The 19,587-nt window shown below is 44.6% G+C and overlaps 1 protein-coding gene across 2 annotated transcripts in view; it reads left to right on the top strand.

Moving 5' to 3' along the window:
* The window catches only part of btk (Bruton agammaglobulinemia tyrosine kinase), a 158,760-nt gene that overhangs the window by 98,825 nt on the left and 40,348 nt on the right, over positions 1 to 19,587 (top strand). For both annotated transcript variants that reach the window (XM_080188160.1, XM_080188159.1), the window contains 4 exons: positions 2,488 to 2,657; positions 7,148 to 7,210; positions 8,315 to 8,369; positions 18,997 to 19,076. In XM_080188160.1, the coding sequence (XP_080044286.1) occupies positions 2,488 to 2,657; positions 7,148 to 7,210; positions 8,315 to 8,369; positions 18,997 to 19,076 (368 nt within the window). The remainder of the gene's footprint in view (positions 1 to 2,487; positions 2,658 to 7,147; positions 7,211 to 8,314; positions 8,370 to 18,996; positions 19,077 to 19,587) is intronic.

Raw genomic sequence — 19,587 nt, 5'->3', positions numbered from 1 at the left:
ATCAAATCTCCTTTCAATCATCCTCTCTCCAATGAAGACATTCCCAGCTTCTCCAATCTACCTTCATAACTGAAGTTCCTCATCCCTGGAATCATTCTCATGAACTGTCTCCAAAACGTTTACATCCTTACTGAAGTGTGGCACCCAGAACTGGACACAGTTCTCCGGTTGAAACCAAACCAGTGTTTTATACAAGCTTAACATAACTTGTTTGTTTTTGTACTCTATCTTCCTATTAATAAAGCCTAGGATCATATCTGCTTTACTAACTTCTCCACTTGGGCTGCCACCTTTAATGATTTATGTACATATACACCCAGGTCCCCTGTGCCTTCACCTCCTTTAGAGTTGTATCTTTTATTTACCACTTTCCCTCTAAATTCTTCCCAACAAAATGAATCACTTCACTTTTTTTGCATTAAATTTCATTTGGTACATGTTTGTCTATTCCACCAACTTGTCTATGTCCTTCTGAAACTCTGCATTGTCCTCCTCACAGTTTACAATCCTCCATTAATATATACTGGGGAGAGAAAAGGCCCTGGCACCATTCTCTAGGGAACACCACTACAAACCTTCCTCCAGCCCGAAAAACATCCTGTAATCACTACTGTCTGTTTCCTGTCACTCAGCCAATTCCGTATTGTTAATGTCCCGTTTATTCCATGAGCTCTAATCTTGTTCACAGGTCTGTTATGCAGCACTTTAACAAATGTCTCTCTCCCTCTTTGTCTGTCTCATTCTCTCTCTCTCTCTCTGTCTGCCTCCCTCCTATATCATGCTCATTCTTCTTCTTCTGCTCCCTCCCTCTCTGTCTCTCTCCTATCTCCCTCTCTCTCTGTCTGACCTTTCTCTATGACTATCACTTTCTCTCTCATACTACTGGGCAGTATTGTACCATCACGTTACACCCATTTTTAGGTGTGATACAGTTGTAAAGCAATTGCCACCAGTTTTCGCAATCGGCACCATTTTACAATAATAGGATTTCCAGCACGGTCACCCTCCCACCGGAAATGGGCATGAGACTGGTTAATGTATTGAAATTTATCTAAATTTGATTTTAAAACTGATTAGCAAGCCTGGTGCTCAATGATCCGGGCTCGCCAGCTTTTACTGCCTCCTGGGAAAGGAACTCGCCAGCAAGGGATTGATATGCTCCCCATGGATGAGGAGCAATTGTGTTGGCCTCACCGGTGGAATCGGAGGCCATTGAGGCCCACCCAAGGAGGCCTAGGGTAAGTTGGGGGATGCCCCTTGGGCAGTGCCAGACTGGCAGTGTTACCCTGGCACCTGGACAATGCCTACTGGGTACCTGGAAAATGTCTGTTGGACAGTGCCACGGGTGGGATCAATGGGGGGTGGCGCCTGTGGGGAGGGGCCAGTGGGAGCAGAGCTAATAGGGGAGGAGGTCTGCATTCACTCTGCATGATTGTTGGGGGGAGGGCAGCAGGGCCACAAATGCTGTGGAAGGGTAGCAGGGCTGTGATCGGTGAGGGAGGGGGGTCCGTGTTCGTTCTGGTTTGCAGGCCCCGTGATTGCTGTTTCAGACTACCTGCAGCAGCAGGGGCCTGACAGCTCTCTCTCTTTGTCTGTCAGACCCCTGCTACTGTTAATGTGCATGTGCAGCATCAGAGGTCTACACATGCACCACCTTCCTCCACAGGTTTTCGGGCATGTTAAGCCCAGCCCACAGGCTTCTGCAGTGAGCAACCGACTAGCTCAAAATTTTGCAGCTAGAGTGCATATGGGGGAGAGGCTAAAAACATGCCCAAAATACAGATCCGAAACTCCCAGTTACACACCCGTAAAATTCCAACCTCTGTCTCTCTCCCTCTCTCACAGCCTATCTTTTCTCTCTCTCATGGTCTCCCTGTCTGTATCTTGCTCTCTGCTTTTATCTCGTGAGGGAGCAGCGGATGATGGGTGGGAGTGGAGGATATAATTCCTGTACCTGAATCCTGATGCTATGAATTGGCTGATATTGGGCAAGGGCTCTCATTTCTGCTAAGCCAGCGAGGCAAGAAGAGTGAATGGTAATCAGACTGCTGCTGGTCTTACAGATATCCTCAGCTAAATGAGAGCCTGAAGATGAGAATTTTTGGTTGATGGTGAGTAGGGGGTGGGGGGATGTTGGTGGGGCTGGGTGAAGTGGTACTCTTTTTGTAAAGTGGCTGTGAAGCAACCAATTTGTTCTCTAAGGCTGGTCTGAATGATACCCCACCAGTATTTCTGTTTGTATATCTTGTACCTCACCCTCTCTTCCAACACAGCAATGATAGTATCTAAATGTCCCTCCCTCTCTTGGGTTGCGTGGAGCTATAATCCCCTACAGCATTGGTAAAATACACACTGCAAGCTGTATGGTAATTAGTCAATGGTTGTCAGTTGTTCCTTCCTACCTAGTCAATGGAAATTAATTAATGTTTTTTTAAGTGGCTAGTTATTGCTGACTTGCTGATGGTTACTCACTTTCTCTTCAAGCAGATGAAGAGAGCTCCACCTCCCCAGCCTAGCTCAATACCTGTGAAGGTGGTTGTCGCTTTGTACGATTACCACAAGATGAACCCAGATGATCTGTCGCTCCGGAAAGATGAAGAATACATTGTGTTAGATGACCAAGATCAGCACTGGTGGAAGGCTAGAGACATGCACGGGTAAGTTTGGGATTCTGGAGTTAGTTTCCACAAGCTTGGATGGAGTCATCACTCCCAGAAGGGATAATGTCTTTAGGAGGAGGAACAGGCAGTGGGAAATTGGAAAATCTGGCGAAAACTCACATGGGCTGGATGCACAACTTCACTGAGGCTAGTGTGGAGTCAGTGTGAGTGGCTGACAATCTGTATAGACCAGGCGAGCGATTCTGAAGTCTCTGAGCCCGCTAGCATCTCTGCGCCCCCCTGCCTGGGAGTGGTTCGCTCCACTGGGGTTTACATCTGCAACCCACTAACTGGGAAAAGGCAGCTGACCCTGCTGGAATGAAGAGAGGCCATTGAGTTAGGAGAAAGAGAGCAGTGCCCCCTGGACAATTCCAACCTAGTCCCCTGGCACTGCCCAAGTGGTAAATTTGCAATACCCAAGGGGCACCTTGATGCATCAGGCAGTGTCAACAGGGTGGAGCCAGAGTGGGCAGGGCCTATTGAGGGGGCAAAGCCTATCGGGGGCCAATTGGTAGGGGTGGGGGTTCCCTCTGCCACTCTGCATTCAGATCAGTGACAGAGAAAGGGAGGACAGCAATCAACACTGGTCATCTGGGGTTGGGGGGGGTGCTGCCAGGGTGAGGGAACAGGACTGCTGGGGATGGGGAAGATCGGAGCTGGCCCAGTGGAGGGTCCAGTGTGGAGCAGCACAGGCAGAGAATGTCGAACCCAATGTGGAGTAGTGTGCACATGGCACCTACAAGAGAAATGTAGTAACAGCACTGACACTTGCACATGTATTCCTTTGACCTCACAAAGGCCTTCAACACTGTCATCTGCAAGGTACTTTGAAGCATTCTCCTTTGTTTTAACTGGCCCCAAAAATTTGTCACTATCTACCGCCTGGTCCATGATGATATATTCCAATACGTCCTCAGCAAACTCTCCAATGGACAAATGTAAACCTGATCAGCCTCCAGTGCTTTCAGGCCAAATCCAAGGTTGGCCCATCGGGTGACACTGAACTACACTATGCAGGTGGTGCTTGTGTCTGCTCTCACTCAGAGACCAAGCCACCATGTAGACGACTACCGAGGCCTATGAGAATGCGGGCCTCAGATTACATATCTGTAAGACAAAAGTCCTCTACCAACCTGCCCTCACCACACATCACTGCCACCACTCCAGTTGTTAAAATCCATGATGAGGCCTTGGACAATGTGGATCACTTTCCAGCCCTTAGAAGCCTGCTGTCAACAAGGGTAGACATTGCGATGAGTTTCAACACTGCCTTCAGTGTGGCAGAACAGCATTCAGTCACCTGAGGAAGTGAGTATTTGTATACCAGGACCTCAGACCTAGCACCAAGCTCATTGTCCACAGAGAGTAGTGATACTCACCCTCCTATATGGCCCAAATTACTACGTATAGTAGGACTTCAAAATTCTGGAGAAGTATTATCAGTGCTGCCTCTGCAAATCCATTGGCAGGATAGACACAGCAACATCAGTGTTCCCACTCAAGCCAACATCTCCAGCATTGAAACATTGACCACACCCGGCCTGCACTGCTGCTTGACACGAGATTCTGGAAACAAGTGCTCTATGTGGAGCTTTGACATGGCAAGTGAACCTCAGGAGGCAGAGGAAACACTTCAAAGGGCATCCTCAAAGCCACCTTGGAAAAGTGCACCATCCTGACTGACAGCTGGGAATCCCTGGCCCAAGACCGGCTGAGGTGAGAAAAAGCACCCAAAAGGAACTGAATACCTCAAGTCTCATCACCAAGAGTGAACTGAAGCCAAGTGTCAACAGTGAGAGGAGCCCATGGCACCCCACCCACTCAATCCTCCAACCACCCTCTGCCCCACCCTTCTGTGATAGAGACTGTAGTTTTCCCATTGGATTCCTCAGTCACCAAGAACTCTCATGTAATGTGGAAGCAAATTATCCTTGACGCCAAGGGTCTGGCTAAGGCAAAAGAGAAATTCCCATCAGATGTTATTAGGATACTCAGATAAAACATGATTCCACTTCCTTTTGATTTCAGTTATTTTCATTCAAGTATAATTCTTCTCTTTGATATTACCATACATACTGTTTTGCGGCAGTTTAATGAAAATACACGTTACAGTTTGTTCCTGTTGTGTGCAGATTTATTGTCAATTTTTATCTGTGTTTGCCATAATTACTGAAGAGGCTGAGAAAGTTGCAGAAAGTAATAACGTGCCTAAAGATTGGGAGTGTTTTAGAAACCAGCATAGAACCACTAAAAAGTTGCTAAAAGGGAAAGAAACAGTCAACCAGCTAGGAATATTAAACAGATTGTAAGAGCTTTTATAAGCATACAAAAAGGTGGAGAGTGGCTAAAATAAACAATGGTCCTTTAGGGATAGAGACAGAAGAAATGATCATGGAGAATGAAGAAATGGCTGAAGCACTGGGCAAATATTTTGGCTGGAATTTTTTAGCCATTCACGCCAGCGGGATCTTCCAGTCCTGCCGATGGCATATCCCTGCCATGGGTTTCCTGTCAGCAAGAGGTGCATTGAACAGGAAAGCCCATTGGAAATGGTGGGACTGAAAGATCCCACCGTTGGCCAATGGCGGGCTGCCTCTTGCCACAGTGAAACATGCAGCAGGTTGCATGGAAAAACCACCATTTGAGTCTGTCTTCACAGCCAAAGACAAACATTTCAAAGCAGAAATGGTGGGTAACCTCGAGGCTAATGTGAGGAAATTAAATTATTATCAGCAAAACAATAGTATTAAAGAAAATTAAGGGAAAATGCTGGAATCTATTCACGTGAATATCCCAATAATGCACTCCAAAATCATAGCTTTACAAAAGGGACTTCATATTTGACAAATGTATTTGTTTTTTTTAAATATAACTGGTAGGTTGGGGAACAAATAGATGTAGTTTCTTTGGATTTCCAAAGGAGATTTGATAAAGTGCCAGAAAATGTCTAATATACAAAGAGAGGGCTCATAGAGTTGGAGGTAATGTATTAGCATGATTAACAGGCAGGAATTAGAAAGTTGAGATTTGAATCTGTGCATTTTTAAGTTTGGCAGGCTGTAACCAGTGGATCAGTGCTGGGACCTCAACTGTTTACAATCTATATTAGACTTAGATGAAGAGACTGAGAATAATTTATCAAAGTTTGCTGACAGTACAAAGCTAGGTTCAGATGTAAGCCGCGAGGAGAACACAAAAAGGCTGCAAAGAGGTTAAGTAATGAGGCCACAAAGTGCAGATGGTGCTTAAAATGGGAAGTGTGAGACTGTTCACTTTGGTGATAAGAACAGAAAAAAGAATATTTTTAAATGTCATGAAATATTGATGTAGAGAGGGAGGCAGTGTAGTGGTATTGTCTCTGGACTAATAATCCGGAGATCCAGGGTAATGCTCTGGTGACCTGGTTTGAATCACACCACGATAAATGGTGAGATTATAAATCAATAAAAATCTGGAATTAAAAGGCTATGAGACAGTTGTTGATTGTTGCAATTACCCATCTGGTCCTTCAGAGAAGGAAATCTGCTGTCCATATCTGGTCTGGCCTGCATGTGACTCCAGAGCCACAGCAATGTGGTTGACTCTAAAATGCCCTCAGAACTGGGCAGTAAATGCTGACCCAGCCAGCAACGCCAACATTCCATGAACAGTCTTTTAAAAAATGGGTGTGCTCATACAAGGAATACAGAAAGTTAGCATGTAGGTGCAGCAAGCAATTAAAAAGGCACATCGGCCATTTTTTGTGAGGGAAATGGAATACAAAAATAAAAAAAAGTCTAGCTGCAGTTCTACAGGGTTTTGGTGAAACTACACCTGAAGTACTGTGCATCAGCTTTAGTCTCTGTACTTCAGTAAGAACAAACTTACGTCGGAGGTGGCAGAGCAATGGTTCACTAAATAGGTTCCAGGGATGACAGGATTATCCTATAATGAGAGGCTGAGTAAATTGGCCTGTGAATCTTTGCAATTCTCTACCCCAGAGGCTGGATGGATGTTCCTTAATAGAGTCCTGAATAGATTTAAGGCTGAGGTAGACAGTTTCTTTGTCTCTCAGGGAATCAAGAGATATGGGGAGTGGGCAGCAAAGTAGCGTTGACGCTGAAGATCAGCCATTAGTAGAGTAAGGTTGAAGGACTGAAAGGGCCACTCAACAAATAATTTCTGTTTGTATTTGTTTACGTGGTGTGTTTTGTATATGTGTGCATTTGTGTGCATGTGTATGTTTTGTATATATTTATGTATGTGTGTCTATTTTCATGACTACGTTTATGTCTATTCATTATCGATAGGGTTGAGCTCAGTGTGGTACAGATTATTGGCTTAGTTTCCACCCTTGTCTCTGGGCCTGTCAATTAGTGAGCAGCTCGAATGAGAATTGTGGGGACGAATTGCTATGATAGATACATGCCTGGAGTTGGCCTGTGGTGGATGGGGTGGTAAAAAGTTGAAACTAGCTGACTGTCTGGTCTCTTTCATTACCTTTGTAGACAAGAAGGATTCATCCCCAGTAACTATGTGGTGGAATCTGGGAACGAGCTCGAGACATACGAGTAAGTAACACACAGAGTCACCATTGTATCCCACAGAGAGATGTTGGGCTGGGATCTGTTTTCTTGTTGGAATTATGCAGAGGATATTTCAAAGGCAAATAACATAATAAATAGTTGTAGAGAAACGCGCACATAAAACTTTATCTTTAGGTATCCAAGGCACTAGAATCTGGTTATCTTTACAGAGGTTCATATGCTAAATGTCCTGATGAATATTCTAACATCCATGAGCCAGGGTTTCTGGTGCTGCCATGATCCATCAACCCAGCAACGTGGCGGGAAAGTTAAATTGCTGTTTATTGCTGTAGAACCTCCCACTGGCAGAGGGGCCTTACAATCCTGGGCTTCTTATGGGTGAAAATTCAAAAAGCTATCCTTTAGCTGGGTAAACTTAGAAAATAACAAGGTTTGTTTAAAGAACTCTGGCAGCTGAAACAATGTTTCTTGTGAAAACAGTGGATGTGAAATTTAATTTGAAAAATATATTGCAATGTTCTGTACACAAGGTATTTGGAAGCCAGTACACCCACTAAATATTAGATCAATGATCATTCATTGTTGTATCACATACACTAGATAAAGGGTCATTCTAAAATTAAATGGGTAGAATCAGACTATCAACTGCTAGATTGTTTTTTCTAAACTATGCAGCACTCCTTCAGTACTGACCCACTGACAGTGCAGCATTCCCTCATTATTGACCCTCTAACAGTATAACACTCCCTCAATACTGACCCTCTGACAGTGCAGCATTCCCTCAGTACTGACCCTCTGACAGTGCAGCATTTCCTCAGTACTGACCCTCTAACAGTATAACACTCCCTCAATACTGACCCTCTGACAGTGTAGCATTCCCTCAGTACTGAACCTCTGACAGCACTCCCTCCTTGACCTTGACATTCAGCCAGGATTTTACGCTGAAGTTTCTGGAATGGCAGTTTCCATTATTCATGCATGGAATGTGGGCAGTATGGACAAGGCTGCCATTAATGCCCATTCCTAATTGTCCCCTAGCAGGTTGAACACAGCAGCCAGCTAAGGCTTTATAGTGCTATTTACCTTTAAGCAAAAGTATTCTATGTCCTTTGTCTTGTTTTCAAACAGATGGTACAATAAAGAAATCACACGAAGTAAAGCAGAGCAGCTTCTGAAACAGGAGGTAATGTAATTGTTATTTATTTTTCACCTTCAAAATATAAAAAGTTCAAAATTTGGCATATTGTGAGAAAGTTGAAAGGCTTGGAGATCACCAGTGCTTTCTCTAACCTGTCAGCTGAGGCATCAAATGGAATGATTCTGCCTGCATGTGCACAACCACACTAAAACAGTAGTGCTAAACAAATCAGCCATACGTGATAGAAAAAATCAAGAGAGGATGTGCTTCTGCTACTGTCCCCATCAAACAATCCCAGGTTAGGTACAGCACGAGGTTAAATACAGAATAAGGTTCCCTCTATAATGTCCCCATCAAACACTCCCAGGTCAAGTCCAGCACAAGGTTAAATACAGAATAACGCTCCCTCTACACTGTCCCCATCAAACACTCCCAGGACAGATACAGCACAGGGTTAGACACCGAGTAAAATTCCCTCCACACTGTCCTCATCAAACACTCCCAGGACAAGTACAGCACAGGATTAGATACAGAATAACGCTCCCTCCCCACTGTCCCCATCCAGCACTCCCTGGACAGGTACAGCATGGTGTTAGATACAAAGTAAAATTCTCTCTACACTGTCCCCATCAACTACTCCCAGAACAGGTATATGAATGAACAACAACTATACATTCCTGTCTGGTGTACCTGTAAAACAGGGAAGGTGGCTCATTCCATGGCTAACAAGGGATAGTGTTAAAGCGAAAGAGGAGGTTTATAAATTGGCCCAAAATATCAGCAACCTGAGGACTGGGAGGACAAAGGGTTTAATTCAGAAGGGGAAAATAGAATATGACAGCAGGCTTGAAGAAAATATAAAATTGTTGTAAAGGTTTCTAAGCTATGCGAAGAGGAAAAGACTGGTGAAGACAAATGTATGTCCTTTACAGTTAGAGTCAGCTGAATTCATAATGGACAAGAAAGAAATGGCAGACCTGCTGAACAAATACTTTGGATCTACCTTCACTCAGGAGGACACAAGTAACCTTCCAGAAATAGTAGGGAATAGAGGGTCTAACATGAAGGAGGAATTGAAGGAAATCCTTATTAGTCAGGAAATTGTTTGGGAAAATTGCTGGGATTAAAACCCAATAAGTCCCCAGGGCCTGATGCTCCGAACCCCAAGTGGCCCTAGAAACAGTAGATGGATTGGTGATCATTTTCCAGCATTCTCTAGACTCCAGAAGAGTTCCAGTGGATTGGAGGGCAGCTAATGTAACCCCACTTTTTAAAAAAGGAGGGAGAGAGAAAACCGGGAATTATAGGTGGGGAAAATGCTGGAGTCAGTTATTAAGGATGGCATAACTGGGCATTTGGAAAGCAGTGACAGGATCAGTCCAAGTCATCATGGATTCACTAAGGGAAAAACATGCTTGACAAATCTTCTGGAATTTTTTGAGGATGTGACCCGTAGAATGGACAAGGGTGAACCTGTGTATCTGGACTTTCAAAAGTTTTGCAAGTCCCACACAAGAGATTAATGAGCAAAATTAAAGCTTATGATATTGGGGGTAATATATTGATGTGGATAAAGAACTGGTTGGCAGACAGGAAGCAGAGAATGGAAATAATTGGATCCTTTTCTGAGTGGCAGGCAGTAGCTAGTGGGGCACTGCAGGATTCAGTGCTGGGACTCCAGCTATTCACTATGTACATTAATGATTTGGACAAAGGAGTCGAATGTAATATCTCCAAATTTGCAGACGACACTAAGCTGGGTGGCAGTGTGTGCTGTGAGGAGGATGCTAAGAGCCTGTAGGGTGACTTGAACTGGCTGGCTGAATGGGCAAATACTTGGCATATGCAATATAATGTGAATAAGTGTAAGGTTATCTACTTTGGCGGCAAAAACAGGAAGAAAGATTGTTATCTGAATGGTGGCAGGTTAGGAAAAGGGAAAGTGCAACATGATCTGGATGTCATGGTGGAACAGTCACAGAAGGTTGACATGCAGGTACAGCAGGCAGTGAGAAAAGCTAATGGCATACTGGCCTTCATAGCAAAAGCATTTGAGTATAGGAATAAGAGTGTCTTGCTGCAGTTATATAAGGCCTTGGTGAGGCCACATTTTGAGTATTGTGTGTAGTTTTGGTCTCCTAGTCCAAGGAAGGACATTCTTGCTGTTGAGGGATTCCAGTGAAGGTTCACCAGATTGATTCCTGGAATAGCAGGACTGACATAGGAAGAGAGACTGAATCAACTATGCTTGTACTCACTGGAATTTAGAAGAATGAGAGGGGGGGCTCATATAAAATATATAAAATCCTGATGGGACTGGACAGGCCAGATGCGGGGAGAATGTTTCTGGTTTTGAGGAAGTGCAGAACTAGGGGTCATAGTCTACGAATAAGCAGTCAGCTATTCAAGACAGAGATGAGGAAGAACTTCACTCAGAGAGTTGTGAACCTGCGGAATTCTCTGCCACAGAAAGCTGTTGGGACCAGCTTTTTAGATATGTTCAAGAGGGAGCTGATCTTGTGGCTAAAGGATCAAGGGGTATGGAGAGAACGCAGGAATGGGATACTGAAAATGCATGGTCAACCATGATTATATTGAATGGTGGTGCAAGCTCAAAGGGCTGAATGGTCTACTCCACCTATTTTCTACGTTTCTATTAGGAATTTAGATAGAATAAAGCTTCCTCTACAGTGTCCCCATCAAACACTCCCAGGTCAGGTACAGTACGGAGTTAGATACAGAGTAAAGGTCCCTCTACACTGTCCCCAAGAAAAACTCCCAGAACAGGTAGAGCATGGGAGAAACAGAGTAAAGCTTCCTCTACAGTGTCCCCATCAAACACTCCCAGGTCAGGTACAGTATGGAGTTAGATACAGAGTAAAGGTCCCTCTACATTGTCCCCATCAAAAACTCCCAGAACAGGTAGAGCATGGGAGAAACAGAGTGAAGCTCCCGCTACAGTGTCCCCATCAAACACTCCCAGGTCAGGTACAGTACAAAATTAGATACAGAACTGTCAGGTATGGGCACAAATGAAAAGTAGAGCTTTTTCAAGGTATAAGTACTGCGTGTCCTTGATAGGTATGTCCCTGGCAGGTTGGAAGGAAATGGCCGAGTGAGGGAACCATGGTTCACAAAGGAGGTTGAATGTGTTGTTAAGAAGAAAAAGGAAGGATATGTAAGGATGAAAAAACAAGGTTCAGTTGGGTCGCTTGAGTGTTACAAGATATCTAGGAAAGAGTTAAAGAAAGGGCTTAGGAGAGCTAGGAGGGGGCATGAGAAGTCCTTGGTGGGTTGGATAAAGGAAAACCCCAAGGCTTTTTACTCTTATGTGAGAAATAAAAGAATGACCAGTGTGAGGTTAGGGCCAGTCAAGGATAGTAGAGGGAACTTGTGCATGGAGTCAGAAGAGATAGGTGAGGCGTTGAATGAATACTTTTCTTCAGTGTTCACTAAGGAGAGGGGCCATGTTTTTGAGGATGAATGCATGATACAGGCTGATAGCATGGAGGAGGTAAATGTTCTGAGGGAAGATGTATTAGCAATTTTGAAAAACCTGAGGGTTGATAAGCCCCCTGGGCCAGATGGGATACATCCTAGGATACTTTGGAAGTCTCCTAGGATACTTAGGGATGAGGTTACGGAGCCTGTAGCTTTGATCGTTGGGTCCTCACTGTCCATGGGGATAGTGACAGAGGACTGGAGAGTGGCAAATGTTGTTCCTTTCTTCAAGAAAGGAAATAGAAATGACCCTGGTAATTATAAGCCAGTTAGTCTTACTTCAGTAGTCAGTAAGTTAATGGAAAAGCTCCTGAGAGATAGGATTTATGACCATTTGGAAAGAAGCAGTTTAATCCGGGATAGTCAGCACAGTTTCGTGAGGGGTAGGTCCTGCCTCACAAGTTTGATTGAACGAAGGTAGAGCAGTTGATGTCATATACATGGATTTTAGTAAGACATTTGATAAGGTTCCCCATGGTAGGCTCATGAATAAGATAAGGATGTGTGGGATAGAAGGAAATTTGACCAATTGGATAAGTAACTGGCTGAATCATAGAAGACAGAGGGTGGTGGTGGAAGGAAAATTTTCAGACTGGAAGTCAGTTACCAGCGGTGTACCACAGGGGTCAGTGCTGGGTCCTCTGCTATTTGTGATTTTTATCAATGACTTGGAAGAGGAGGCTGAAGGGTGGGTTAGTAAATTTGCTGACAACACCAAGATTGGTGGAGTAGTGGATGAGGTGGAGGGCTCTTGCAGGCTGCAAAGAGACACTGATAGGATGCAGAGCTGCGCTGAAAAGTGGCAGATGGAGTTTAACCCTGATAAGTGTGAGGTGATTCATTTTGGTAGGACAAATTTGAATGCAGATTACAGGGTCAATGGCAGGGTTCTGAGGAATGTGGAGGAACAGAGAGATCTTGGGGTTCATACCCACAGATCTCTGAAGGTTGCCACTCAAGTGGATAGAGCCGTGAAGAAGCCTTATAGTGTGTTAGCGTTTATTAACAGGGGGTTTGAGTTTAAGAGCCGTGGGGTTATGCTGCAACTATACCGGACATTGGTGAGACCACATCTGGAATATTGTGTGCAGTTCTGGTCACCTCACTATAAGAAGGATGCAGAAGTATTAGAGAGAGTGCAGAGGAGATTTACCAGGATGCTGCCTGGTTTGGAGGGTAGGTCTTATGAGGAAAGGTTGAGGGAGCTGGGGCTTTTCTCTTTGGAGTGGGGGAAGATGAGAGGCGACTTAATAGATGATGAGAGGGATTGATCAGGTGGACGTGCAAAGACTATTTCCTCAGGTGGATGTAGCTGTTACTAGGGAGTATAACTATAAAGGTTCATGGTAGGAGTTATAGGAGGGATGTCCGAGGTAGGTTCTTTACTCAGAGAATGGTTGGGGTGTGGAGTAGACTACCTGCTGTGATAGTGGAGTCAGACACTTTAGGAACTTTCAAGCGGTTATTGGGCAGGCACATGGAGCACTCCAGAATTATAGGGAGGGGATAGCTTAATCTTGGGATTGGACATAGCTTGGCACAACACTGAGGGCTGAAGGGCCTGTGCTGTGCTGTAATGTTCTATGTTTCTATCAGAATAAAGCTTCTTCTACACTGTCCCCACTCTCTCAAGATAGGTACAATACTGGAATAGATAGAGAGTAAAGCTCCCTTTACACTGTACCCATCGAACATTCCCAGGACAGGTACAGCATGAGGTTAGATACAAAATAAATCTCCCTCAGTGACTCATAAGTAGGTCACTTGACACTAAAGTGTTGAAGAGGCTCCTACTCTCCGATAGACTGTCAAATTATGGATGGTTATATGACCAGTACTTGAGATTAACAGCCACTGTGAATTCAGTCCGTTGAGTTCCATGCTGTTGATATTCACTGTTTGCAATTTGTAATATGAAATCACTGACTGGAAGTGTTTGGGAAAGTGAGATGGTTTCCCAGGTATTGCACAGAGTGATGGGACTGTTCCCCATTCTCGGACAGAGATGATGGGACTGTTCCCCATGTGTGGGATGGAGCTGATGGGACTGTTCCCCCGGTGTGGGACAGAGATGATGGGACTGTTCCCTAGGTGTGGGACAGAGGTGATGGGACAGTTCCCCATGTTTGGGATGGAGGTGATGGGACTATTCCTCAGGTATGGGACGGGATGATGTTACTGTTCCCCAGGTGTGGGACAGAGGTGATGGGACTGTTCCCCAGGTGTGGGATAGAAGTGAGGGGACTGTTCCCCAAGTGTGGGACCAAGGGGATCTTATTGTTCCCCAGGTGTGGGACAGAGGTGATAGGACTGTTCCCCAGGTATGGGACACTGGTGATGGGATAGAGGTGATGGGACGGTTCCCCAGATGTGAGATGGAGGTAATGCGATTGTTCCCCAGGTGTGGGACAGAGGTAATGGGATTGTTCCCCAGGTGTGGGACAGAGGTAATGGGATTGTTCCCCAGGTGTGGGACAGAGGTAATGGGATTGTTCCCCAGGTGTGGGACAGAGATGACAGTACTCTTCCTCAGGTGTGGGACAGAGGTGATGGGACTGCTCCACAGGTGTGGGACTGAAGGGATTTTATTGTTCCCCAAGTGTGGGGCAGAGGTGATGGGAATGGAGATTAGGGAAACAGAGGTGATGGGACTGTTCCCTAGATGTGAGACAGTGGTGATGGGACTGTTCCCCAGGTGTGGGATAGAGATGATGGGACTGTTCCCCATGTGTCAGACAGAGGCAATGGGACGGTTCCCCAGATGTGAGATGGAGGTAATGGGATCGTTCCCCAAGTGTGGGACAGAGGCAATGGGATTGTTCCAGGTGTCGAACCACAATGATGGGACTGGTCACCAGGTGTGGGACGAAGGTGTAGGACGGTTCCCCAGGTGTGAGACGGAGGTGATACGATGGTTCTCCAGGTGTGGGACAGAGATGATGGGACTGTTCCCTTAGTGTGGGATGGAGTGGTGGGACTGTTCCCCTGGTGTGGCATAGAGGTGGCTTTGTTCTTTACTCCTTTACATCTGACACAATCTTATTGCCTGTGCCTCGGATGGATTAAATTGCTGAAGCTCTTGAGCTTACTTGGAAAGTCTTCTTGATTTTGACAAGTGGAGTGCCAGAAGGGTCATAGTTGGGACCTCAGTGAAAAATAATGTATCCAGTTCTGATGATTGAAAGCTGGGTAGTAATGTAAGTTGTGAGGAGGACACAGAGAAGCTGCAAATAGATATATGCAAGTTTGGTGGATGGGCAACATTGTGACAGATGCAGTATACTATGGGAAATGTGACTAAATTCACTTTGAAAGAAAAAATAATAAAGCAGGGTTTTTTAAAGCTTGAAACTTGTTAATATTCTGAGAAGCTGTGTGTATTTATACATGGAACACAAAGTAAGCATGCAAATAGAAGAGACAATTAGGAACAAATGACATGTAGGCCTTTATTATAAGAGAATTGGAGTACAATAGTAAGGATATTTTGCTACTATTGTACAGCTGTTTAATGAGAGCACATCTGGATCACCGTGTGCAGTTTTTGTAAGGAAAGACATACTTGTTTAATTTGATTTATTATTGTCACATGTATTAGCACACAGTGAAAAGTATTGCTTCTGGCACGCTATATAGACAAAGTATACTGTTCATAGAGAAGAAAAGGAGAGTGCAGAGTGTAGTGTTATAGTAGTAGCTAGAGTGTAGAGAAAGATCAACTTAATGCAAAGTAAGTCCATTCAAAAGTCTGATGACAGAAGGGAAGAAGCTGTTCTTGAGTCGGTTGGTACATGACCTCAGACTTTTGTATCTTTTTCCTGACAGAAGAAGATAGAAGAGTAAATGTTTGGGGTAGGTGGGGTCCTTAATTATGCTGGCTGTCTTGCCAAAGCAGTGGGAAGTGTAGACAGAGTTAATGGATGAGAGGCTGGTTTGCGTAATGGATTGTGCTATGTTCACGACCTTTTGTAATTTCTTGTGGTCTTGGGCAGAGCAGGAGCCATTCCAAGTGTGATACAATCAGTCAAAATGCTTTCCATGGTATATCCATAAAAATTGGTAAGAGTCATCGCTGACATGCCAAATTTCCTTAGTCTTCTGAGAAACAAGAGGCACTGGTGGGCTTTCTTAGCTATTGTGTCGTCATGCAGGGACCAGGTCAGGTTGCTGGCGACCTGCACACCTAAAAACTTGAAGCTCTCGACCATTTCCCCTTTGTACCCATTGAAGTAGACAGGGGCATGTTCTCCAGTATGCTTCCTGAAGTCGATGAATATCTCTTTTGTTTTGTTGACATTGAGGGAGAGATTATTGTCAAGGCACCAGTTCGCCAGATTCTCAATTTCATTACTGTACCCTGTCTCGTCATTGTTAGATACAGTGGTGTCATCAGCAAACTTGAAAATCAAGTTGGAGGGGAATTTGGCCACACAGTCATAGGTGTATAAGGAGTATTGTAGGGGACTAAGAACACAGCCTTTGGGGCACCGGTGTTGAGGATGATCGTGGAGGAATGTTCTTGTCTATCCTTACTGATTGTGGTCTGTGAGTTAGGAAGTTCAGGATCCAGTCACAGAGGGAGGAGCCGAGGCCCAGGCAATGGAGATTGGAAATGAGTTTCGTAGGAATAATGGTGTTGAACGCTGAGCTGTAATCAATAAATAGGAGTCTCACATTTGGTGTCATTGAGTGCAGGGGCAGGGAGATCTGTTGTGGACCTGTCACGACAGTAGGTGAACTGTAGTGGATCCAGGCAGTCTGAGAGGCTGGAATTGATCCATGCCATGGCTAACTTTTTGAAATACTTCACAATAATGGATGTCAGAGCCACCGGACAATGGTCATTAAGGCACGCTGTTTGGCTTTTTGTTGGCACTGGGGTGATGGCTGTCTTCTTGAAGGAGATAGGGACCTCAAATTGTTGAAAAGAGAGGTTGAAGATGTTTGCAAATACCCCTGCCAGCTGACCTGTACTGGATCTGAGTGGTCATCCAGGTACCCCAACAGGCCAGTCACTTTCCGCTGGTTGATCTTCAAGAAAGCTGCTCTGACATCTGCAATGGTGATCTCAGATACAGGTTCATCTGAGGCTTCCAGGGTGGAGGGTGTGCTCTTGTTGATCTCTTTGTCAAAACAGGCATAGAATACATTGAGTTCATCAGGAAGGGGTGCATTGGAGCTGGCAATTTTACATGCTTTCATCTTGTAGTCTGTTACGTCTTGCAGACCTTGCCATAGTCAGCGGGGGTCATGTGGTTAGCCTGGGATTCTAGCTTGGTCCAGTACTGTCTTTTGGCATCTTTGATGGATTCCTTTAAATCGCAACTGGCTTTCTTATATAGGTCAGGGTCACCAGACTTGAATGCCTCAGATCTAGACTTCAGCAATCAGTGGATATCCCTGTTCATGATGTGGAGATGTTGCCGTTGGACTGGGGTAAACACAGTAAGAAGCCTCACAACACCAGGTTAAAATCCAACAGGTTTATTTGGTAGCAAAAGCCACTTTCGCTGTTGGACTTAACCTGATGTTGTGAGACTTCTTACTGTGTTTATCCCTGTTCACCCATAGTTTCCAGTTGGGAAACATGAGGATTTGCTTCTTTGGCACACAGTCTTCTACACACTTACTAATGAATATGCTGTAGTGGCATATTCGTTCAGGCTGGTCACAGAGTTTTTAAATACTGACCAGTCTATTGACTCTAGGCAATCCCGTACCAGAACATCCGATTCCTCAGATCAACATTGCACGACTTTCTTTGATGGATTTTCCCACTTCAGTTTTTGCTTGTAAGCCGGGAGCATAGCCTTATGGCCTGACTTGCCAAAGTGTGGGCAGGCAATAGAATGGTAGACATGTTTGATATTTGTGTAGCAGTGGTCTACAGTGTTTGGGCCTCAGGTGGAACAGGAGATTTATTGGTGGTAACTTGGTAGTACTCTCTTGAGCTTGACCTGATTGAAGTCCCCAGCCACAATGAACAAAGCCTTGGGATGTTTCATTTCAAGGCTATTTGTAGTGATGTATATTTCATCCAGTGCGATTTTCATGTCCACATGGGGTGGGATGTAAACTGCCAAGAGGATAACGGAGGTGAACTTCCACGGAAAGTAGTAGGGGCGGCATTTTAGCATCCAGGTCCAGGGAGCAGATACTCGCCAGTGTTGCTAGGTTTAGGTAGCATGGCGTGTTGATTAGGAAGCAGACCTTACCTCCTACAGCCTTGTTTGTGGCCACTGTACAGTCCATTCAATGGATTGAGAAGCCCTCTGGTTGTCGGGCACAATCGGTGAAGTAGGAGTGAGCCACCTCTGCATGAAGCAGAGCATTCAGTTCTCTTTGGAAAGTGAATCTGGCTTTAAATTTGTCTTGCTTGTTTTCCAAAGATCGGAGATTTGCAAGGAGTAAGCTGGGAAGGGGGACCTTGTGACCATGTTGTTCCACTCTCACACACAGACCTGCACATTTTCCGTGCTTACTGGTGTGACTGGGGGACAGTGAGAGTAGTTTGTGGTGTTAAGGATATAGTTGTGTCCAATGAAGTTCTTTGCTGTGGTCAGTTTCTCTTGAATAACTTGTAAAGGAGGTAGTACAGCAAAGTTTCATTCTGATACTGAGCTTGTGTAAATTGGGTCTATATTCTCTGAAGTTTAGATGAATGAGAGATGATCACATCGAAATTTATAAAATTCTGAGAGGATTTGATAAGATGGATGCTCAGGGATTGTTTCCTCTGGTCAGAGAATCTAAAATATGGGTCACAGTCTCAGGATAAAGGGCTGATCATTTGGGGTAGAGATGAGAAGTTTCTACACTCAGATTGTTGCAAATCTTTGGAATTCTCTACTCCAGAGGGTTGTGGATGCTCCATCATTGAATATATTTAAGGTGGGAATAGATTTTTACGCTTTCAGACAATTAAGGGAAATGGGGAGTGAGTGGGAAAATGGAGTTGAAGCCCAAGATCAGCCACAATGATACTGAATGACAGAGCAAGCTCAATAGGTTGAGTAGTCCACTCCTGCTCCTGCTCCAGCTCCTCGTATTCCTATTAAAGGTATTTTTTGCTTATTTCTTTTGAAAATGTTAATGTCTGAGACTTGGAAGTGTTTGTTCTTTGATATGATTCTCACAGTTCTCAGTGCAGTAATCTGTGTTTCTTTTCCAGGCTAAGGAAGGTGCATTCCTAGTCCGGAACTCAAGCCAGGCTGGGAAATACACGATGTCTGTCTTCAGCAAAGCACCAGGGTAAGTCAAACTCAACCACTGAATTGCTTAATTACAGACCAGACTTTCAACAGGAGATTGGCCAACATAGCCCCCCAGCTCATTTACATTGAGTCATTGGAATTGCTGAATGAAAATAGACCACAGTCCATTTAACTCACGTTCTACCATCCTAATGATAATCAAGTTATTGAGCAATCACACTGATAATCTCTATCATTGAGTCTATAACTGACCCAGAAATGAAGTGAGGAACCCATCCTCACCAAAGTGTTGGAGAGTTTCAGGAACCAGAGCTCCGAAATCAGCTATTCCTTCCAAGAAAATTACGCTCACCCCACGCCATGACCAAAATTGCTCTCATATCCAAAATATTATTTTCAGAAAGCAATCTAATTTATATTGGAATGAATCAAAACTAGCTGCTTCCATTACTTCCCGAAGGAGTCGGTTCTATAGACTGACCACTCGCACAGTGAAATATCCTTGGATTTGTTTGGAATTTACCCCCTTTCAAGGCCAGATTTTGTGC

Source organism: Carcharhinus amblyrhynchos, chromosome 4 (genome assembly GCF_965287045.1).
Source record: "Carcharhinus amblyrhynchos chromosome 4, sCarAmb.v2.hapA, whole genome shotgun sequence".
Taxonomy (NCBI): domain Eukaryota; kingdom Metazoa; phylum Chordata; class Chondrichthyes; order Carcharhiniformes; family Carcharhinidae; genus Carcharhinus; species Carcharhinus amblyrhynchos.
The sequence above is the reverse complement of the archived record's forward strand: the minus strand, read 5'-3'. Positions and strand labels throughout refer to the sequence as shown.